General features: G+C 55.3%; 2 protein-coding genes and 1 long non-coding RNA gene across 6 annotated transcripts; 2 read left to right on the top strand and 1 right to left on the bottom strand.

Annotated features, from left to right (window-relative positions):
• The first annotated feature begins 545 nt into the window (after nucleotides 1-545).
• PAFAH2 (platelet activating factor acetylhydrolase 2) lies at nucleotides 546-7,007 on the top strand. Of its 3 annotated transcripts, XR_008469797.1 has the most exons (12): nucleotides 546-663; nucleotides 1,615-1,720; nucleotides 1,865-2,015; nucleotides 2,227-2,323; nucleotides 2,480-2,548; nucleotides 2,659-2,773; nucleotides 3,976-4,089; nucleotides 4,451-4,542; nucleotides 4,657-4,827; nucleotides 4,953-5,101; nucleotides 5,326-5,602; nucleotides 6,216-7,007. XR_008469797.1 is itself a non-coding variant. In XM_054223936.1 (11 exons), the coding sequence occupies exons 2-11, from the start codon at nucleotides 1,631-1,633 to the stop codon at nucleotides 5,418-5,420; spliced, it is 1,143 nt and encodes a 380-aa protein (XP_054079911.1). In that variant the 5' UTR covers nucleotides 546-663; nucleotides 1,615-1,630; the 3' UTR covers nucleotides 5,421-6,187. The 3 variants fall into 3 exon arrangements, 2 of the variants coding, with proteins under 2 accessions (XP_054079911.1, XP_054079912.1); XM_054223936.1 differs by lacking the exon at nucleotides 6,216-7,007 and having other exon boundaries at nucleotides 5,326-6,187; XM_054223937.1 differs by lacking the exons at nucleotides 546-663; nucleotides 6,216-7,007 and adding an exon at nucleotides 735-824 and having other exon boundaries at nucleotides 5,326-6,187.
• On the bottom strand, nucleotides 5,108-10,123 carry LOC128919000 (uncharacterized). Of its 2 annotated transcripts, none has more exons than XR_008469799.1 (3): nucleotides 8,233-10,123; nucleotides 5,877-5,922; nucleotides 5,108-5,327 (listed from the first exon to the last, which is right to left on the bottom strand). It is a non-coding gene; the product is annotated as an uncharacterized LOC128919000 (long non-coding RNA). The 2 variants fall into 2 exon arrangements; XR_008469798.1 differs by lacking the exon at nucleotides 5,108-5,327 and adding an exon at nucleotides 5,665-5,789.
• A 6,669-nt stretch (nucleotides 10,124-16,792) lies between these two features.
• On the top strand, nucleotides 16,793-21,152 carry STMN1 (stathmin 1). The gene is made up of 5 exons (XM_054223402.1): nucleotides 16,793-16,869; nucleotides 18,291-18,361; nucleotides 19,098-19,270; nucleotides 20,069-20,260; nucleotides 20,649-21,152. The coding sequence occupies exons 2-5, from the start codon at nucleotides 18,349-18,351 to the stop codon at nucleotides 20,715-20,717; spliced, it is 447 nt and encodes a 148-aa protein (XP_054079377.1). The 5' UTR covers nucleotides 16,793-16,869; nucleotides 18,291-18,348; the 3' UTR covers nucleotides 20,718-21,152.
• Nucleotides 21,153-21,889: the final 737 nt, after the last annotated feature.

Raw genomic sequence — 21,889 nt, 5'->3', positions numbered from 1 at the left:
GTCCTGTCCTGGTGGCTACTGGGAGCTGTGGTTTTGCACTGGTGGCTACTGGGAGCTGTGACTTTGCACTGGTGGCACTGGGAGCTGTGTCCTGTCCTGGTGGCTACTGGGAGCTGTGACTTTGCACTGGTGGCTACTGGGAGCTGTGATTTTGCACTGGTGGCACTGGGAGCTGTGTCCTGTCCTGGTGGCTACTGGGAGCTGTGGTTTTGCACTGGGGGCTACTGGGAGCTGTGTCCTGTCCTGGTGGCTACTGGGAGCTGTGATTTTGCACTGGTGGCACTGGGAGCTGTGTCCTGTCCTGATGGCTACTGGGAGCTGTGATTTTGCACTGGTGGCACTGGGAGCTGTGTCCTGTCCTGGTGGCACTGGGAACTGTGTCCTGTCCTGGTGGCTACTGGGAGCTGTGGTTTTGCACTGGGGGCTACTGGGAGCTGTGTCCTGTCCTGGTGGCACTGGGAACTGTGTCCTGTCCTGGTGGCTACTGGGAGCTGTGGTTTTGCACTGGGGGCTACTGGGAGCTGTGATTTTGCACTGGTGGCACTGGGAGCTGTGTCCTGTCCTGGTGGCTACTGGGAGCTGTAGTCCACGGTCAGGGGTGACACTGGGAGCTGTAGTGCAGGGCGCACTGGTGCGTGCTGGGAGCTGTGACCCAGCGCACTGGTGAGTGCGGGGGGGGTGGGGGCGAACTGGGGGATACTGGGTGGTGAGGGGGGGTGTGCTGGGAGCTGGGGGGCACAGAGGGAAACTGGGAGCTGGCGGAGCCCTGGGACCTTGGGAGGGGCACTGGGAGTCGCAGGGGGACGACACTGGGAGCTGCAGGGGTAAATGAGGGCACTGGGAGCTGGGTGGGGGGGGCACTGGGAGCTGTGGCTGGAGCTGGGGGGAGTACTGGGAGCTGGGGGGAGTACTGGGAGCTGCGATGGCAACTGGGGGCGCTGGGGGGAGCACTGGGGGCTGCGGGGAGGGCTCTGGGAGACGGGCACTGGGAAGCACTGGGATCTGTAGTTCAGGGACACTGGGAGGTGCAGTCCGGGGACCCAGCGCATACTGGGAGGTGTAGTCCCAGCCCAGGGCTATACTGGGAGTTGTGGTTCCCCAGCCCCGGGAGCTGCTGGGAGCTGTAGTTCCGCACTGGGCCGGGGGGGGGGTGTGCAGGGCTCCGTCCCCCCGTGTCCTCATGGCTCCCGTGGGTGCTCAGGGCTATCAGCCATGTCAGCCCCACACTGGCCCCTCGCTCACACATCCCCTGGGCCACCCCAGCGCCGCAGTGTCTGGCCACGCTGCCTCCCCCCAGCCCTCAGCATGCCCAGGCGCAGGGGGGGACGGGGATGGGGATGGGGATGGGGACAAGGATGGGGACAGGGACCGGGACAGGGACCCCGTAGCAGGGTGGCCGTGGGACAGGTTCTGCTGAGCCCCACCTGCCTCGTGGGAATTCGGAGGGGAGGGAATCGGGAGCCTCCTTTCTCCTTTGGCTACCAGGGCGTTTACTGGTGGGTGTTGGGGGGATTCCTGGGGTCCCGGCAATGGGAGAGGGGTGCAGGAAGGAGGAGGGACCGAGTCGGGGTCCCCTGGGTGGGGGACAGACCCTGACCCCATGCCTTTACCTAGGCTCGGCCGTGGCAGCATGGGGGGGATGCAGTCGCTGGCGCTGCCCCTGGGGAAGGGCCCCCACCAGGTGGGCTGCGCGGATGTCATGGTGGGCCACACGCGGCAGGTACGGGACGGGGACAGGGTTCCATGCACAGCAGGGGTGGCCGCAGCCAGCCGGGTTTTGCAAGAGCCGAGCTCGCCAAGGACGTGGGCCACCGACGCTCTGTGCTGTCCCCACCGCGTCCCCCCCTTCCCCTCTGTCCCCCAGGGGCTCTTCCTCCGCCTCTTCTACCCCTGCCTGCCCCAGGAAGGGGCCGAGCGGCCGCTCTGGATCCCGCGCTACGAGTACTGCGGTGGCCTGGCCGACTTCGCCCACCGCAGCCGGTGCTGGTGCGCGCCCCTGCTCAACGCCGCCATCGGTAAAGGGGGCGGCCAGCACCCCGTCCCCCATCCCGGGTGCCCCCCCTGTCCCCTGGGGACGCGCTTCCTTAGCGGGGTTCAAGGACACCAAGCCCATCTTCTGTGCTGCAGGCAGGGATGGAGCTGAGCAGGGACCCCCTGCAGCAGCAGCAGCAGCACCCTGTTTTCCATGTCCCCCCCCTTTTTCTGGGGGGGTTTCTCCCCCCGCAGGCTCCTGCAGGGTGCCGGTGAGCTGGAATGGACCTTTCAAGCCCTGCAGCAGGAGGTACCCACTGATCATCTTCTCCCACGGCCTGGGAGCCTTTCGGTAGGATGAGCCCCGAGCGGGGCTGGGGGTCCTGAGCTCAGGGGCAGAGCCGGGAGGGGGACGCGGGTGTCCTGGACCCCCCCGTGTCCCCTCTCAGACCTGCCTTGCGTCGGTGGGGCAGCCCTGACCCCACTCCCCCACCCCGGTTCCCTGCAGGACCCTCTACTCCTCGGTCTGCTCGGAGCTGGCGTCCTGGGGCTTTGCGGTGGCAGCGCTGGAGCACAGGTGGGTGTCCTCGGTCCCCGCCGAATTCGGCAGCGGTGACGGGGCTGACGGGACACTGAGGAGCTGCCGGTGCCCCGGCGACGTGGCTGCCCACCCTTCTGCCGCTGCAGGGACCATTCTGCCTCCGCGACGTATTTCTGCCCGGCGGAGGCCGGGAGCGAGGAGTGGATTCCCTACCAACGCGTGCCTCAAGGACAGAAGGAGTTTTATTTCCGAAACAAGCAGGTACCAGGGTGGGGGGCTAAGGGTGGGCGACCCAGGAGGCATGAAATCCCTCCTGCAAGCCGAGCTGGCTCCCGCATCCCTGGGGTCTTTGTCTCCTGCCCTTCCCAAACCCGTACCGCCGTGGTGCCGGGGCTGAGCTTTCTCCATGCGAGCTGCAAAAGATCTGTTCACCCTGTTTATCTCTGTTTCATGGGGTCTCTCTGCCTGGCTCCAGCTGACCGTGGCAGGAGCCGGGTTGGGCTTTGCCATGTCCCCCCCCTCCGGATGCTTAATGTCACCCGCAGCCCGGGGAGAGACGGGCTTTGTGCCCGGCCCAGCGCCGCCGGCTGGCGAGGCTCCGGACCGGCTGCTGGGTTTTGTTCACGCTCTGATTTTTGTCTCTCCGGGATTACCCGGGACAGCTGCTTGCTGGGGAGCGGGAAGGTTTCCCGCCGAGCCGAGTGCCCCCCCTGCTCGTTTCTGCTTCGTTTAAAAGGACAACGGCGAGTCGGGATTTGTCGTAGAAAAGCTCTCTAGGAAACTTAGCGGTTGGAGGTGCTTTTGGCAGTCCTAAGTCACCTCCCAGCCTCTTATTTTTGTGTACGCTCTGTCTCGTGGCGCATTGCACAAACAAGGGAAACAGTTTTCCTATAAAGACGAACCCGTGAGCATAAAAGTTGAGGGTGAATGAGAAATAAATTTTAAATAGAGGGAAATGGCTGGCAGGTCAGCCTCAGTTACGGCGTCTTCTGTGTTAGAGGGAGCAGGGAGAGGTTTTCGTCGGAGTTTTTTTGTCACTTTTTGGGGTGGGACGGGCGGTCTGGGCTCTCCGCGGGGGCTTGCACCGGTGGATGTCATCGGCAGGCTTGGCCGGCGGGGGCAGGTGGCGAGGAACCCGGGCTCTCCCTCCCCTGCACGCCCCGCTCCGTCCTTTTGCTCATCTCCAGCCGTCTGTGCTATCGGATTAACTGAATTAAAACCAAACCAAACGAGAAACGCTTCCAATAAATTCACTGCGTCCCCGCGGGAGCCGCTGCGGTGCAGCCTCTTGCTTGCTTTTACATTTGCTGTAATCCAGGGGAAAGCCCCGTCGGGTCTGAGCGCCGCGGTTTTGGAGGGATGGCCGTGGGTGAAGGTCGGGGGTTGGGGGGGATGGACCCGACCCCAGACTTGTGGGGTGGAGGGGCTGGGTTAACCGGGGAAGGGGCAACTCTTGCTCCCAGGTTCATCAGAGAGCGGAGGAATGCGTGCGAGCGCTCCGGCTCTTCGAGGACATCGACAGCGGTAAATCTGTCCCGAACGTCCTTCACCAGGACTTCGATCTCTCCGTGCTGAAGGTACCCGGGTCTGTCTGTGCTGAAGGACCAGCCGGGGGGATCGTTTGGCTGATGGGGGGGTGGTCCGGGTGCCCTTTGCTGGCAGGATCAGTCCTTCTTGAGTCAGACTTTTCCTCCTGGGACAAGCAGGGTCTGTGCAGAGCCACAGCCTCCCCCATCTCGGCCTCTTGGTGCCTCTCTCCTCCTTTTTCTCCCCCGTGCATGCTGGGGAAGCCGGGTCCCATTGCACCGGCGGTGAAAATGGGATACAGCGTCCCTTGCAGAGGGCTTTGCTGATCTTCCCTTGGCTTTTTCTTCCCTAATTAGGGGCCTTCTGCAGCGAGGTTTGGGCACAGGCTCCTCATCCCTCTCCTCTTTGCAGGACAGCATCGATCTGACCAAAGTCGCCGTCATGGGCCATTCCTTCGGCGGGGTGACGGCAGTGCTGGCCTTGGTGAAAGAGCCCAGCTTCAGGTAAGCTGCAGCAGGGACGAGGAGCCGTGGGGAGCTCCGGGGACACGTGGCTCATCCCGGTGGGAAGGGAAGCCGTGGCGCGGGCGGCAGCGCGGGATGTCCGTCCTGCTGCAGGTGCGCGGTGGCTCTCGACGCCTGGATGTTCCCCCTGGAGAACGCGCTGTACCCGGAGGTGCCCAAGCCCGTGCTCTTCATCAACACCGAGAAGTTCCAGACGCCGGAAAGCGTTGCCAAAATGAAGAGGCTGAGCTCCAGAAACAGCCAGACAAAGATTATCACCGTCCTGTGAGTCAGGGGCTGGGGACACCCACCCACCCACCGGCACACTCCTGGGAGCACTGATGAGCTGTGTCCCAGCAGGAGGGACCTCTCCCCAGCTCCCACCGAAGCAGATCCCTTCTCTGTCCCAGGGGATCCGTGCACCAGAGCCAGACCGACTTCACCTTTCTCACCGGGAAGCTCCTCAGCCGCATCTTTGGCGCGAGGGGGACCCTCGACCCCTACAAGGGTCTGGACATCACCAGCCGGGCGGCTCTGGCCTTCCTGCAAAGGCATCTCAGTACGGCGTGGGGTTGGGGGTGCATTGGCCGGGGGCTCGGGAGGGCATGAGAGGTCCCCCGATTTCAGGGGGCTGCGGGGCGGTCGCTGCCTCTCTGGGCTTGGGTTTGGGGCATCCCATCCCGTTGCACAAAGCAAAGGGGTCCGGTGGCTGCTCCTCCTTCACGCCTGGAGCCGGGCTGATCATCGCTGTAGTAACCTCCTCACCATCTCTGCCCCATGCAGACCTGGAAGAGGAGTTCCATCAATGGGACGACCTCCTCGAAGGCATCGGAGATTCGGTTGTTCCAGAAGCCCCATTCTGCCGCCCCAACCTGTAGCCGGCTCCGAGGTCGCTGGTGGGAGCCGGCCACCGGGAAAGCGGCTGCTTCTTGTCCAAAATCAGGAGACAACAAGGGCAGGAGGACGCACGGGGAGAGCAGGGCCTGGGGACCATGCTTGGAGGGCGTCTGGTGGCCAGGGTGCTCAGCAAGTGTTCCAGGAGAACCCACCACCGCCTGCAGTGAGGGCTGTGGGGCTAAGGGAATAAAATCCCTGGGGACAATGACTGAGTTGGCTGTCACTTGGGCCCTAGGTAACACCCTTCTTGCACACAGGGGGTAGGTGGGCGTCGATCCCTCGCTGGGCCTGGCCGGATCTGCTGCAGCTGGGGCACATCTGGCAGGAGCAGGCGGGGGGGTCTCTGTGGGCTGGGGGTAGTTCAACCACGGCCAAAAGGATGAGCCCAAATTGATGCGGCATCAGGGCTCCAAGCACAAAAGTAACGAAAATCTTACCGTCATCCTGGAAAGCCGGCCAGCTTGCTGACTCCACACCTGAAATCTGGGGCGGGGGGGGAAAGAAAGGGGAAAGTTTTAAACAAGGGGCTGGCTGGAAGCATCGCTGAGCACCCCAGCAGCGCAGGGATGTGAGACGGGGACTGAGATCAGCCCCGGGGACGGAGGGAAAAGAGCCCAGCCTGGTTCTGCAGCACGAAGAGCAACGCTGCTGCAAACAGGCACCTGCCGGAGGTGGGAATGAGCCACTTCGGAAGAAGCTACGGCACATTCCTGGGTAACAACAGACCAAGGGGCGCTTTTAAAGGAGGGGTCTGATCCTCAGCCATCCCGCAGCAGGGCTGAAGCCAGCGGAGCAGCACGGATTTACCCCACCGGAGACCCTCCCCAGGGTCCTCGCTGGCACTGCGGCCGGAGAAGCGACAGGCAATCCTGGACACGGCGCCCGGGCAGCTGCGGGGGACGTCCGGGCTCCTGGCCCACACCATCTGCTTTTGCATTGTCCCCGCCGCCACCGGCACGGCATTCCTGCTGGGGGACAGGCAGGGGGACGGCAGCCCTGGCTTTGCTTCGCCTCCTGCCGTCGCAGAGAGAAGCTGCTGCAGACGACAGGATTTCCCGGGGTGCGGAGGCTGGAGGAGACGGGGTTTGGGTGGCACTTGCCATTCCTCACCCAGTGACGGCAGGTGACACGGGGGCCGGCAAAGCCCTTCTCCCAGGGCGGGGAAGGAGGAGTGGAAAAGCAGCATCTCGCTCCTCCGGTGTCTGAGTTATTTGTGTCACCGTGACGGCCACGTCCTCGCCTCGCCGGTGGCCCCCGGCCCCTCTTAGTGGAGGGCGAGTCCTAGGGCCGCGGATGCTCCAGGATGGCCTCGGGGGGAAGGCGCAGGGCTGTGCAGCGGCGGGGAGGACATCTCTCAATGTCTTCTCTACTCTCCAGTGACACAAAGGACTGCTGTGAACAGCACCACAAGCCCCCGGTGCTTTTGAGGCTTCCAGATATATATATATATTTTAATTGTTTTACACTTAAACCACCATTTCTAGCCCTGGGAGCAGGCTGGGGTGTGACAACCCAGGGAGCCTCAGGACAGCTCTGCTGAGACGCTGATGGGGACATTCAAGGTCGATGTATGTGATGAATTGTGTGTGGGAGACGGGGCGGGGGGGGGGGCGGGCAGGCAGAGCCCGTCAGGTCCCGTTTTAACAGTGAGAGACAGTGACTGGTGCAGGAATCAAATCCCATTTTCCTCCCCGAATTAGCACGGCCGGGGATCTGCGCTGGCAGCAGCCCGGGGGGGGCACAGCTGAGGCAGGCTATAAATTCTGCAAGACTCTTATGTAAAGGCTTTCGGGAAGGGGGTGGCAGAAACCAACCCTGCCGGGAGAGTGACTGTGATATTGGTTAACCCTTCGGTTCACAGAAAGCAGCTAATTCCCATCCCCAGAGCCCGTGGGGCTGGGGGAGCGGGGAAGCGGGCAGATGTCCTTCTGCCTGACCCTGCAGCCCTTTGCTCCCCGCTCCAGAGCCGGCCTGAGCACCCCATTCCCAATTGTCCTTGTGCCTCTGGAAGGAAAACCCCACCAGAAGAAAAGGAGAGTTCAGAAAAGCCCCCAGGGTCACTGGAGCAGAGCAAATACCCTCTTTCCTCCGCTCCATCAGCCCCTCTCTGCTCTCTGTGGGATGTGGTCGTGCATTTTCCGAGTATTTTCCTACTTCACTGACTCGCTGTGTCTGCTTTAAAATCCAGCCCGGAGCCATCTCCTCAGCCGGGCTCCCCTTGCGAGCGGCGCTCTCCTCCAGATCCCCGTTACGTGCTCCAGCCTGGAGGCCGCAGGCAGCGTGCATGAAAGATGCGGCACAAATCCCCGGCGTAGCACATGAGGAAGGTGTTTTCCCCATTTCCCAGCTTGCCTGGATTGCTCCGGTGGGCACAAAAGGTCGGAAAGAAAGGGGCTGGGAGAGCTCAGCCTGAGCCAGCATTCCCCAGGCCATGGGCAGGGACAGAGCATCCTTCCCAGCCATCCGCCCGGGCCAGCAACCAAGGGGGAGAGCCCTCCGGTCTTTGAGGTGGCCCAGGGTGCTCCAGGCTTCCTGGAAAACTGGGAGATTTTCTGGCAAAAAGCAGGAGTTAAGGGTTAGCCTGGTTTGCGATCCGCCACCGCCGCCCGCCGGCACCAGCTCCTGGTCCCCATGTCCTTACAACGCAGGGGTGCGGGTTTGAACGTGAACTAGGCAGGTTTTCTATCCGCAAATCCCCTGTGTTTTATCCACGGAGGGATTTTTGCTTCTCAGGGACGTGGGAAGGAAACACGGGCTCCGTTACCTCGGGGGGTTGGCAACCGGGGCACCCACCTGCGGGTCGGCAGCGCAGCCCTCCCCTGCCCCGGAGGGTTGTGCCTTGGAGAGGGTTCGCTTCCAGCCAGGCATGTCGATGTGTCTGAGCTGCTTTAATATTCAAACCGGTGGCTTTAAAAATAAATAAATAAATAAATAAATAAAAATGTTGCCCATTTATATTCCCCTCACAGCTGTGCTTGCAGCATGGCTGGGGTATGAATGGACGCATTCCTCTTACCCACGGCTTATCTCCGCAGAGCAACCTCCGCTCGCCGACCGGCTCCGGCTTCAAAGCTTTCCGCTCTCCGGGCTGGAATCCGACGGTGTCAGCACAGACCCAGCTTGGAGCCCCTGGGATCTTCGAGCTGAGAGTCTTCCCCTCATCCTCCCCACCCCCAGCCCGTCCTGCCTGCGGCTCCCTCCCTCTTGGGAAGCCCCTTCCAGCCGGCGGATCCCTCCCCATCCCACCGCACATGCAGCAAACTGGAGTTCCCAGCTCCAGCCTGCCGCAGCATTTGCTGCCGCTTAGGAGAAAAAAAAAAAACAACCCTCCTTTACTCCATTGAAGCTTCCCCGTTGATTTAATTAATGCAAATTGAGACGTGTTAAAACCTCCTTGTAATTACCCTAACACTTGCTGTTGTGGGGCTGGGGTTTGGTTTTTTTTTTCCTTTTTCTTGTGTTTTTAAGGAAAATAGTAAGGCCTGGATTCACAATAGCTTATGAAGGTCCGCGGCCCTGCAAGCTGAGCCCAGGGCGTGCCATGAGAATGGCACAAGCGCTGGTAGAGGAGCTCGGTGTCCGGCCGTGGGCTGCGATACCAGCCCCGAAGACCAGCGCGGATGCAGGTACAGTACTGACCCCGCTCCCAACCCAAACCCGGGCAGCGCCCTCTTGAGCAGAATTCCTTAGATCCCTTTGATTGGTGAGTATGGGCTTGTTTTCATGTTGATTCTCCTATTGACAAATCAAAACTTTGCTCTGGGCGAAGTTCCGAAGAAAAATCGAGGTTCTTAATCTCCGAAGCGAATTGTTATCATCTAACGCGTCGGCTTCCAGGCTGCTTTGAGCTGGAAACCCCGGATGCTCACAGTCACGAGGGATTCAGCTCAACTTTGCCATCTTCCCAAGCACCAGTTCCTCCGGCGCTGGGTTACAGGGCGGGATCGGGGCTGTGCCGGGCGGGCAGACCCTTGGGATCTGGCACAGGGCACGTGTTTGTCGGCTTCGAGGTGCGATGCTGCAGGGCTGGGCTGCGGGAATGATGCTTGCTGAGTTCCCTGGCCTTCAAAATGCAATGCCGCGGGCCAAGGGCACTCCTGTTCCCTCAGCCAGCAGCATCGAGGGTATTTTGAGGGCACAACTGGTTTTTCGACAGTTTTCACTCTGCAGCAGAAGCCCCATTTCAGGCTGGAGTGGTCTCTTGCTGAGATGATTCTTGGATAAACAGGGGGGAAAAAAGGAGCGAGAAGGGAAAGTGAGGTGCTGGAGGAGAGAAGGGGCTGCGTGAGGTCTCTGTACTTCCAGGCTTCTCTAAAAAAGCCCCTGAAACAGCTTGGAGGGGTCGGTTTTGGTCAATATCTGGATTTCCCCCATTTAGGAAGGACAGGCTGAGCTCAGCCCCGTGGATGCCGGCTCCTGCTTTGCACCCGAGTGTGCGGGGGGAGAGCTGGGGGCTGCACAAGGCAGGGACCCCAAATGTCCCATCCTTTTTTTTTAACCCCTTGGCTGACATCTTCACCCCGGAGCGGGGTGCGGGGACGTGCTGAGGCTGTCAGTACCCCTCCCCGAGTGACACGGTGGCACTGGACCCCCCCAACCCACCGGGACGCCTTCGTCTCCTCGTGCTGACAGCAGCTCTCCGACAACGTGTCACACGGGGCCTGGATTGGGGCTTTTTTTTTTGTGGGTGGTTTTCTTTTTTTTAATTAAAATGAAGCCCTTATGTTGGCAATCGCAACATAAGCGTGTCTCTCCGGGTATTGATTTTAGCGTACGGCAGCAGTTTGTGGGTTTATTGCATAAAAGAGAGAGATGTGTTTTTCCTCCAGAAAGGCTGGCTTTGTTTCCCTCTTCTCACAGCTGCAGTGGATGCGTCTGGTCTTTTTTTCTTTTAACATATATATTGATCTATTATGAACTCACATTAGTGGGGAAAAAAAAGGGATCAAAGAGCACTGAGCAAACGTTAAGTGCAGGTATTGTCTCCAGGCTGGTATCGCTGAGCGATTACAGGCAGCGAGCGAAGAGCCAGCGGGAAGGAGCAGGAATTAACCCGTTTTGAAGCAGAATTGTCGGTGGAGATGGGAGGGGAACTGCTTATTATCCTGAGAGGATCTAAAGTCCCAAAGCATAGACCTGGACCTCCTCGTCGGACTGAAGTCGAAAGGTGCCATAAAAAAAAAAACCAACCCAGACTTGTTTCCTTGGCTCACAAATCCTGTGGGAAGAGGCACGTTTTGTTCTGCCCGTGGTGTCTTGAGGACCTCGTCCATAAACAGCCCCTGTAGATACTGCCACGGAAAAATTAGCCGTGGCTGTTGCACTGGGCAGGTCGGGATCTCCTGCGTCACCCGAGGAGAGGGGTTGGACGCAAGGACTCGGGGGACGCTTCAGAATCCTGCCTTTTGATCTGAATTCGACCTCGCGCTGCCTGTCTGGAGCAAGGCAGGCACTTGAGAATTGCAAACCCACCTGCTCCCCGGGCGGCAGATCTCTGCGAAAAATCAGCAAAACCTGTTACCATTTGGCTGGGCACCGATTTTGTCAGTGAAACAGCTCCGACAGCAAGCGGCCCGAGGGCCCCGCATTCAGCGTTATTTTCAAATTTGCTCTTAGTGGGAACAGGCTCAGCCTGGGGGCTGTTACAAGCTCATTCGTATTGTTTATTTGACATGGGGGAAGTCATATTCCTTTAAGAGGATTTCCATCCCTGAACTCCTCCCATCGTGACACTTCCAAGCTACATTTTGTCTTGAAAGGGTGGGAGTATTTTTAACTATATCATGCCAGGCAAGTATTAATAGCACAATAGGCTTGCTGAGCTGCTGGTAGAGCTGAATCCATATTTTAAATTAAAGGAACTAATTAGGAACTGGGGAATAACTAGTGCTATACCCAGCTTTTCTTCTTCCCCGCCCCCCCACTTCATTTTCAAAGAGCCAAAGCAAATGTCTTTACTGGAATCTTCTACGGCTGTTGAATATTTGATGGCTTCCCTATGCATTGCTATTCCATACGGTTGTCAAAATCACGCAGTCTCCTTTGCTCTATCCCAGCTGAAATGGCTGACTCTGACACTTTGGAAATCTAATTAGTGCATCTCCTGTTGGCTCACATGCAAAAAAAAAAAAAAAAATCCAACCCCATAAACCCTTTCTTCGTGCTTTTCTCCCAGCCGCTCGCTGTCGCTGGGTGATGCAGCCCTGTGCAGCGCAGTTATTTTTGAACCCTCGGCAGCGACTTGTTTACGGGCTTCCTTGAATAGCAAAGCTCTTGGTGCTCCATATGGGAAATGCAAATTCGCAGACTCCGGTTGGGAGCAGAAAGGGAAAAGCAGCGAGGATGCAGAGAAATGGGTCGAGGCTCCCGGCTCAGTTGGGAGCAAGGAGAGGGGGGAAAGAGATGCGAGGAGATCTCCAGGCCAGCTGTCACCGCGTGTTTCTGGACATAGGGGAGGTGGGAGGCAGCATCCACATAGATCCGACCTTATATTCGGCAGGTAGCTGCCAGGAGAGCACAGCTCTGCATTAGTGTCTTAGAGGATCTGCTGGTGCCGTGAAGAAAACAACCAGCCCTGAAACTGTACCCGCTGTTGGGAGTGTCTGCGGTGGCTCTCCTCGGTGCGAAGTCTCTGGTCTCTAATAATAGTCGGGCTTGTGCTGAAGCCTTTTGCTCACTCTTCCCTCTCCCCGGCCATCTGTTTTCAAGAAACTTGTGGAATTCATGTCACCGAGCTCTTATCCATATTTATCGGAGGGGCAGAGACTGGCTCACAAAGCCAAAAGCTGGGGGAGAAGAACAGTAAGAGATACAGAAGCAGTTTGATCGTGTAAAACCTCATTTTCTTAGGAAACAAAGAATGAAAAACATGCCGGCAGATCTACCAGCAGGCTAGGAAGGGAATTCTGCTCTTCCTTTGCCCTGGATGGAAGTCAGAGCTCTCTATTTAGGAGAAAGACCGGCTCTCGTTCAGCATCCTGGTTGCAGCCGGGACAAAGGTGCTCGTGTGTAGGTACCACAGCCGCTGCCGTGACTTTAGGCTCCGTCGCCATGTCAGTGCGTTGGAGAATTGTTTGCAAGGACAGCGGAGAGCTTGCCTTTAGTTCGCTAGAAGCTTACATTATTCTTCTACTCTATTTAGAGCCCGCATCATCATGGTGTTTGGATATCATGCAATACAGTCCTACGACTGCATTTGAAGAGGTGATATGGCATTTCAGGGTTATCTTGCCCCAATAACGAAGCAATTAATTTATATTTTCACCTCTCTTGCTGCAGGCGCAATCGCCATCTGTGGTGAGTGCTTTCCCTCGTCTCATTTGATGGAGGAAAGTGAGTTTGAGCGAATTTCCAAAAAAAACCAAACTAGCAAATAGAAGCCAGGCGCCCTGCCTGATCCGAAAAAACGGAATCGTTTCCAACAGCACGTCGCCAAGTGTAAATTTGCTCCGAAGGGAACATTTTCTTAATGGCATTTTTCAGCATAAGTACAGCATCAGCCTAAACACCTCCAGTAGGCAAATATCAGTTACCTTAAACATTTCTTGCCTGTGGAAGAGCTTTCATTGTGAGGGAGACACTCCCTCAAAGTCTTGGTTTAGGCTTCATTTCCGTGGGCTCCTCGGCTGCATTTAGGTCAGAACATATTTCTATCTGAAGACGAGCAAGACCTTTGCAGACGCTAATTTTCCTTGCGAGACCTTTTGTCGGGCAGCAGCACGTCAGTACAGCCGGCGTGAAGATGGGCAAGCTGCGGCGCGGAGAAAAATTTGCCGAAGGTTAATACGAAGACTGAGAAACACGGGTAGAAAGAAATCTTTTAGCCCTTCCACCTCCGAGTGCAAGTTTCTTTTAAATTACCATCTCCTCTAGCAGGTTATTTATTAAATCGGTTAAACTGATTGACTTAAGTCTAATAGTATATTGGATTTCTAGTTTTAAAATGAACTTTGCTAATGCAGTGACTGTCACCGGTCTCAGCAAATGCTTGCTAATATTACTTACCAAGGTGCCTTAAAACATTCTCCGATTAACAAATAAGCCGTCAGTCCATCCACCGTGGATGCTTAAGGGGGGCAATTTAATACTCAGAAAGCACATTTTCTTGTTGGAGATTAAATATTTTTGCAAGTTAAAAGAGCTGCCGTGGGCTGAGTTGTCACCTAATTATGTCAGTCTCTTTGTGGGATATTTTGATAAGCACATCAGAGGAGGCGCTTTAATCTTTATGCTAAATCTGATCACGTCACGTCCTAAATTCACACGTACAAGGAGTCCTCCTGATGAGACCTTGACTTACGTGTTTCACTGAGAGCGTTGAACCGCCGTCGAGGGGCCTCGTGTTTTTTCTGTGCTGAGAACGAGCCCGCTTGGGCTTGCCCTTTTTTTTTTGGAAAAACCTGGAATTATAGCGAAAAGCTCTTCTTGGTGATGAGGAATCCAGGAGACAAAAACTACTGCAGCCACACGCGGCCGGGCTTGACGAAAGAAGAGTCTGCTTAGAATCGCAGTAAATGTGTCGATAAACACAAATCAAATGCAAATTAAATAAAAGCTTTTCATATACTCCATTCTCCTTGAGATCAGGCAAAAATAAATGCCGCATAAACAAATGAGTTTTATGAAATGTTCCAAAAATAAAACCACTCTTGCAACGAGGCCAAAAATGAGATCGTCTGCGTGCCTTTCCAGCTGCTAAGAGCTGTTATTTCCCTTTGTATCACAATAATACTCAAGGATTTTGGTTTAAACGGAAACCAGTTGTGGCAGGTGCTGCAAAGGGGTTGCTGAAGAGTCTCAACCTCAGTGACACGACATGGAAAACGTCAGAGCTGAGAACAGATCCCGAATCTGATTCCCAGCTCAGTGCCTCTCGTCAATAAACCCCGTTGCCTCTTACACAGGAGAGTTCTTACCTGAAATAAATAATTTTGCCTTTAAAACCAATCTGCAAAGGAAGGTAAGTTACATTCGGGTCTTTTTTTTTTTTTTCTCTCTCTCTCTTTTTTTTACCTGTGAGAAGCCCAGGAAATAAGATGGAAAGCGCTGAGAACAGCCCCTGCATGACTTGTAGTTTTATCTCAGCCTGCATCCCTTCTTCGGAGGCAGTAAATGATATTTCATCATCATCTCTCCAGGGGGTGAGGATGGACTAAAGGCAGTCACACAGGTACCAAACAGAAAGCCCCGAGCCCAGGAAGCCTTGTTTCCTCTGGGAAATCCTGAGATTATCCCAGGATAAGCTCATTGATTTTACTAAAAAGCATTAATATTAAAGCATCCAACACACTGTTGATCTACACGGATGATAATTAATAAATGATAAAGTAAAACACAGGCTGGTGGCATGGTCTCTTGGCTGCTTTGTCTTCCAGCAACATTTGATGCCATTTAATCCAAGCACTCAAGATGTTCCATTTAAAGACACGTGTGTTGTATGCGATAGCTGTGCATATCCCGCTGGTATCGAGCCAGGAACCCCGTGAACGTACCGGGCGTGACCCTGAAGGGCCAAGCAGCCAAACCATTTTGAATCGGAAATCCCTTCGGTCCCACAAAAAGGCTCTACTGTGCTGCTGGAAAATGGCTCTTCCCATGCCCAGCGAGCCACTCCGGCAGAAACCTCTCCCAATTCTAGCAGCTCGGCGGCTGGATGTGGTTTCCATGGAAATAGACGTCAGATCAGCAAAAAAACAGGGCAAGTGTTTAAAATAATCTCTGTTTTGAAAGCTTTGTGCGTTTCTGTCACAATATTAACCTTCCTCAAGGTAGGATTTTTTATATATTTTTTTTTTGGTGCAAAAATCCTTGGTTTTAAGAGTGTGTGCAACAAGGGTGGATCCCCTCAGAAAAGTCCTTTTTTCGGTATTTAGGGTAGGGAGACTGCTCTGCTGGGCTTGCGTTGTAGCAGAAGATTTGTGCTGTTCTCCGGCCATCTGCCTTTTGTGCGTATTGACTCTTGGTGTAGCTCCGGCGACTGTAGCGTGGAAATTACCCCGGGAATTGTACAGGAGTCATTTGTATGGAACGTGTGAAAACGCGGCCAGTTCATTTAAAGCACATTCGCGAGCAAACCGTTTCTCTACACTTGGCAATAGCGTTATCTTGGGAAGGAACTGCTCCCAGTGCAGCCCGTAGGACAAGGACAGATGGTCTTTACACGGCCGTTATGTACATGCTATGGAATCTGCAGGAACGATGGCTTTTCTGGACATGCTTTGACTTGCTGGTGTCACCCCAAAGGAGAACCCTCCATTGGGAACCAGAATCCCCCACAAAGGAGGCCATGTGGCTGTCCCCCAAAACACACTGCCAAGGGCTGCAGGGCCAACGAACTGTCAGACACACAGGTCCTCTTTGGGGATGGCCCGTGGTGGCTGTGACCCTGAGGTGACCAAAGGAACATGGTGGTCCTCTTGATGATGACCAAGAGCCCTGAGGTTATCATGGCCCTGAGATCACTGACTGGCCTTGAGGTAACCATGCCCTCAGGTAGGTGATCATGGCCCCGAGGTGACCATGGCCCAAAGGTAAGTGGCGATGATGCTGAGGTGACTGTGGTCCTGAGGCAGATGACCATGGCCCTGAGCTGACCATGGCCCTGAGCTGATCAAGGGCCCTGAAGTAGGTGACTGTAGCCCTGAGGTAAGTGGCCGTGGCCATGAGGTGGCCATGGCCGTGAGGTGACTGAAAGTCCTGAAGTGACTGAAAGCCCTGAGGTGAGTAGCCGTGGCCGTGAGGTGACCGTGGCCGTGAGATGACCAAGGGCCCTGAGGCAGGTGACCATGGCCCCGAGGTGACCATAGTCCTGAGGTGACCAAAGGCGAGAGGCAGGCGATGGTGGCCCTGAGGTAGGTGACCACAGCTCTGAGGTGACTGTAGCCCTGAGGTCAGGGGCCAGCCCAACGGTGACTATCCACGCCACGGCTCTGCTCCTGCCAAATGCCCCTGAGGGGGACGGGTGGCCCTGACCAAACGAGGCCGCCCGGGGGCAGCGCTCCCCCCCCACCGCCACGGGGGTCGGAGACAAAGGGAGTCCCACCGCCCGCCGTGGCGCGGGCAGAGAGAGCGGCGGGGGGCCCGGCCGGCCGGGGGACGTCCCGCGGAGACGACAGCCGTCGCGGCAGGGTCCCGCACCCTCCGCCCGGTGGCCGCCGGGCCGCGGGGGCCGCCACCCCCCTCCGCCCCGCCCGCCCTTGGCGGACTACGTTTCCCGGCATGCAGCGGGCGGCGGGTGCGGGAGGGGTGGTCGCGCGCCCCTCGCCTCGCTCTCCCTTCCTCCCACCCCCCCCCCCCCCGCGGCGGGCGGCACGTGCCGCCGCGCTCGGCCAATAGGGGCGGGGCGGGGCGGGTCACGTGCCATTGTTTGGCGCTTTTGTGCGCGGCGGGGCGGGCGCGAGCGGAGTGTGACCGGAGCGGCCGAGCGGGCAGGTGGGTGCGCGGCGGCGCCGGGCTGGCGGGCCCCCCCCAACACCAACGTCCCGCCGGCTTCCCGTGGGCTGGGGTGGACCCCGCGGGTGTGGGGAAGGCGGGGGGGCGGTGGCCCGAGGATGGGTGTCAGAGCGAGGGGTGGGGGGGAGGTGGCCCCTTTTGTCCCTTTTCCGCACGGTGGGGTTCGTCGCGTCGCCGCCCGCTTCTGGGGCGTCGCGGTGACAAAGGGAAGGGGCGTCGGGAGACAATGGGTGGGGGGGTGGGGGGTGTCTGCCGGTGGGGAAGGGGGTGTCTATTGTCCCCCGGAGCCGCGCTGCGAGGGGCGACGCCCTTCTGGCGGCGACGGCGCCCCCTCCCCTCCCTGACAGGACCCCGCCATTGTTAGTGGGGAAGGGGCGGCGCCCGCCCGGCCGCGCCCCGCCGCCATCGAGCTGGGGGGACCCGCCGTTGAGCCCCGTGCGGTGGCGGGGCGAGGGGTGTCGTCCCCCCCCGCCCCGATCCCCCCCGTTCCCCTTCACCCCGGGGTGGAGGCGGGGGCCCGCACCTGCGGCGGGGGGCGGCAGGTGCCCGGATGTTACCGTTGGCCCCGCCCTCCCTCGAGCCCCCCGCGCGCGCCGCCGGGCGGGCGCGCGCGCGCTCCCGCTCGCGCTCTCCCCGGCGGTTTGAATTCGGTGCGGTTGGAAAGGGGGCGGGGCCTCCGCCTCGGCGCCTATTGGTCGTCGGCGGGAAGGGGCGGTGCCGCTGGGGACCGGGTGGGTGCGCGGTCCTAGCGCCCGTCCGGGAGCCGCGCCCACCCGGACCCCGCTTCATCGTCAGCTTAAAACCTGGGAAAAACAGCCTCCTTTGGGGGTTTTTTGAGCCTTTTATGGCTTTTTTAATTGCGTCCCTTCATAACGAAGCATGCTGGGCAGCGTGTGTGCTTCCTGTCCGTCGTGATGTGCGGCATCTGGCTTCAGCTGCACAAATAAAATCGAATTTTAAATGAACTCGATACACATATTTAAGATCCTTTGGTAGCAGCAGGTGTCCTGGCTGTACTGTCCTGTTGTGTGCCGTATTTTAATTCAGAGAGCTATATCTGCCAATATGAAATATCCACAGCACTGTATTTGCTTAATGGCAAAACTGGCCTCTTTGTTTGCATACCTTAATGACGGTGGAGTAAAACCAGGACTGAAAATGACCGGCTGTACAGTCCTACATAGAGATCCTGCAACACCGATAATTGAGAGCATCTCTGCTGTTCCTAACAATGTACATCAGCCTCAGCCCCACAGACTGACTGGAATTACTGACTGCAGGAACCCACCCGACTGTCTTTTGTTCAGCAGGTCTAATTACACATAGCAGTTTTTATTAGGAGCTAGAAGAAATAAAACTAATGTACTTCCTGTTCAAAGGCATGTCTCTTTGTTATCTAGGAATCCAACCGATTGAAAATTTCCTAGAGTTGGCTTCTGGAGCTGTATTTTCTTGGTCATGGCTACTTCTGGTATGTAGTATTATGTACTAAATGCTCTCGGGTCTTTCCTCTTAACTTCCTCAGAAATAATCTAAAAATCTAATATAGTAAAATAAACTGTCACCACCATGCTTTTCTCCCATCTCTAGGCTGCTTTGGAGAAGCTGTTAAAACTGGGTGCTTGTGAAAACATACCAAAAGCGCTCTCAGCCGAGGCTGTTAGCAGATGGGCTTCAGCTCATCTGCATGCCATCTGCTCCGTTAACAGAACTGACTATCATCCAGACGTCTTGGTGATCAAAACTGGTGTGCTGGTACAGCTGACACCGTGCAGGGCTGACGTGCCTGTTCAGAGGTGTTTGAAGAGAGAACACTGGCTTACATATTTCTTTGAAAACTGGTTTCACTTCTTGGCTATGTCAGGTCTTAGGCAAACGCCTTGAACTCTTCCTCAGACTTGTCATTGGAGAAAGGGTGATTTTTTTTTTTTTCACTCGAAGTGCTGATAGCTTTTTTTCATGATCCTGGATATTAAAGGCTAAAATAAAATGTCAGGTGCTTGTGTACTGTCCCATCAAGGAAGAATTGCAAATTAAATTGCCTGCCATGTATTTGAATGGTGGTGCTGCTGCTTAAATCAAAACTATCAGCTCAGATGCTGTGTCCTGAAGTGAGCTTTGTGGCATTGAATTTTTTGAATATTCAAGTTACCTAAGCCCATTCCTGGCTTAAAATACTGTTTGTGTGTTTTTTCCCGTGTTCCTAGATATTCAAGTGAAGGAACTGGAAAAGCGTGCCTCTGGGCAGGCCTTTGAGCTGATACTCAGTCCTCGCTCAAAAGAAGCAGTCCCAGAATTCCCTCTTTCTCCCCCAAAGAAGAAGGATGTGTCATTGGAAGAGATTCAAAAGAAGTTGGAAGCAGCAGAAGAGAGACGCAAGGTAAATTTGAAACAGGTTAAGTGAGCTCAGCTCAACTAGTCTGTGCAAGTTGTGGTGTTTTGGGGTTTTTTTTTAAGTTGTCGCTAGGGACAAGTGATTAGCAGTTTGTATTATGGTAAATCAAATATTAATTGAACTACTCTGGAATTGGTGGGGCTCTTGTGAACCTTGTGGTCTGCAAGGCCATAGCTTTGCTCCCAAAGTGATCTGGAATGGCCACTTGAAAAACTGGGAGAAAATGTTTAGTTGAGAAGGGATGCTCTTCCATGAAGCAGCTGTTTTTCTTGTCTCTAACATAATAGCAGATTCATTTTTCTGTTCGAAAATGTAGCGGTGTATCTGTAATGAGAAGGTTTACCCATACGGCTCGATGTAAGCTCTTGCTGTTGAGGTGTAGCTTGGAACCCTGGACTGTGCAGAGGGTTTCTAACTTACGTGCAGCCTCCTGTGTGATGTGAATCTCAGTGATTCACCATTCTGAGAGCCAAGAATCCTCTAGGAAAGTTTTATCAATGTTAACATAAAAAATCCACGTTCTTTTTTCCAGAAAAATCCCGTTTAACAAGACTTGCAGGTGATGACAGAAACTTAGCTTTCCTGGTAGCTTGTTATGGTGACATTTGGGTTGTGTGGGTGGGGGAAGCACCAGGGAGCTCTGTCCTGCATCGTGGAATTATGCTGTTCTCCAGTAAAATAGCAGAAAAATCTTGTCTCTCAGGAGTCGTGAGCAACTGGACTGTGTTCGTCTGTGTAGCTCACCTGGTTTGCGTTCAAAGCGTGTGTCCTCTGTTTTGTTAGTCTCATGAAGCAGAAGTCTTGAAGCAGCTCGCTGAGAAGCGGGAGCATGAAAAAGAGGTGCTTCAGAAAGCAATTGAAGAAAACAACAACTTCAGCAAAATGGCAGAGGAGAAGCTGACCCACAAAATGGAAGCTAACAAAGAAAACCGCGAGGCACAAATGGCTGCTAAACTGGAACGCTTGAGGGAGAAGGTGGGTGTAGAGTCCCAGTTGCCCCCTGGGAGAGAGATTATCCATGCTCCTTACTTTAAAAATTGACTAAATAAAGCCCAGTAACTGGCCAAGCGTGGAGGGGGTATGAACAGACAGATATCCTTGGAGTTCTGTGGTGGTCTAATCTGAAATTACTGAGAGTATTAAATCTGCAGAAGACTTTACAGAAATCCTCCTCTAGGGGGAGGGGGGGATGGATGGATTTAGAGCAGCATCTCGCTTTCTCTTGTAAAGCTTCATCCTGTAGCCCCCCCCAGTAACCCACGCTCGTGGGTTCCTGCTGTCCCTGGGGGTGGGAAGCGAGGGGGGGCTGGCTCCGCCGGCCGGGGGCCCGCACAGCTGACTGCTTCCCGCTGCTGTCTTTCAGGACAAGCATATTGAAGAGGTTCGAAAGAACAAAGAAGGCAAAGACCCTGGTGAGGCTGAAACCGACTGATTTCATTCTGGAAACTGACTCTCTCCCCCACCTCTAAATATCCAAAGACTGTACTGGCCAGTGGTTTTATCTTTGGTTTTGTTTGTTTTTTTTTAAGTTTCTAGAAACTGATGTAGAACTGTAAAATTAGATCCAAACTGTACACTTTTCTTTGGGGGCTAGAGGGGAGACCTTACATGTTTCACTTTTTTCTAAAGTGTTGTCTTTCCAGTGTAGCTATCTTCTTGTTGCATCCTTTTCTACTCCAGTGCGCTTGCTACTGGGTTGATGGCTAGTACTGTATCAGCTCTGTAAGACGTTTGTGAAAGGAATCTGTAGTATACTGTTCCATGCTGAATATCTGTTACACTGCAAAAATCTGACTGTCCCACTCTGCTAAAATACTGCTGTAACTGAGTGACTAAATAAAGCTGCACAGTGCTGTTATCATGAGAATTACTTCAAAAATGATGTGAGAAATGGAATGGGTTGGCAAAGGGCTGCGACAGGCGTTGTTGCCCCGTGCTGGGTGGAAAGGGCTGCAGCAGCACTTTCCTTGCGTCCCTGGGCGGGCTGCGTGGCTGCCTTTCCCCTTAGAGCACTCTCATTGTCTTAATTTTACAATTGGAGCTTTGTTTTGACACCTCAGCAGTTGTCAGCTGTTGTGTGTTTTTGTTAAAAAGAGTTCAGAGCCACCTCCCTTTGGATGCTGACGCTTCAACAAATGAGCCCTTGTTACCACATGACTGATCTGAGCCTTTATTTTTGGTAAGGGTTTCTAGAAGATGACTTGTGCTGTTGAATGGTGATTTGTGTACTGTTTTGTGCGGTGTCAGAGCATAAAAGTCAGAAACCTGTTCTGTGCTGGGCTCCTCAGCCTGCCCCAATTGAAAATGCTGTTGGGGATAAGAATTTCTTGTGTTTTGGTGTCTGCTGCAGATGTGTTGGGATAGTACATGGTGCCGCAGGGCTGGTCCGAAGATTAACTCCTGCCCACAAAGAGACGTGCATTGTCTTTGGTTTTTTTCTGGCCTGTGAGAAATGGTGCTTGTGCTCTGGGGAAAGATGGTTTTTAGGTGGATTGGGTACAGAGTTGTGCTATTGTATAGGTGCCTTAAAAAACCCCAGCCCCTTCTTCTAAGGACATCCACAGGTACTCGTGCTGCTCTGTGGTAAAGACGAGGTTGCAGTCG

Source organism: Rissa tridactyla, chromosome 18 (assembly GCF_028500815.1).
Source record: "Rissa tridactyla isolate bRisTri1 chromosome 18, bRisTri1.patW.cur.20221130, whole genome shotgun sequence".
Lineage (NCBI taxonomy): Eukaryota > Metazoa > Chordata > Aves > Charadriiformes > Laridae > Rissa > Rissa tridactyla.
The sequence above is the reverse complement of the archived record's forward strand: the minus strand, read 5'-3'. Positions and strand labels throughout refer to the sequence as shown.

Bases quoted from the DNA above. Each gene is read 5' to 3' on its own strand.
- PAFAH2 (XM_054223936.1), top strand. From the start codon at position 1,631: ATGGGGGGGATGCAGTCGCTGGCGCTGCCCCTGGGGAAGGGCCCCCAC. The intron at 2,774-3,975 runs GTACCAGGGTGG...TCTTGCTCCCAG, and splicing joins TTTATTTCCGAAACAAGCAG to GTTCATCAGAGAGCGGAGGA. The intron at 4,543-4,656 runs GTAAGCTGCAGC...GTCCTGCTGCAG, and splicing joins GTGAAAGAGCCCAGCTTCAG to GTGCGCGGTGGCTCTCGACG.
- STMN1 (XM_054223402.1), top strand. The intron at 19,271-20,068 runs GTAAATTTGAAA...CTGTTTTGTTAG, and splicing joins CAGCAGAAGAGAGACGCAAG to TCTCATGAAGCAGAAGTCTT. The intron at 20,261-20,648 runs GTGGGTGTAGAG...GCTGTCTTTCAG, and splicing joins TGGAACGCTTGAGGGAGAAG to GACAAGCATATTGAAGAGGT.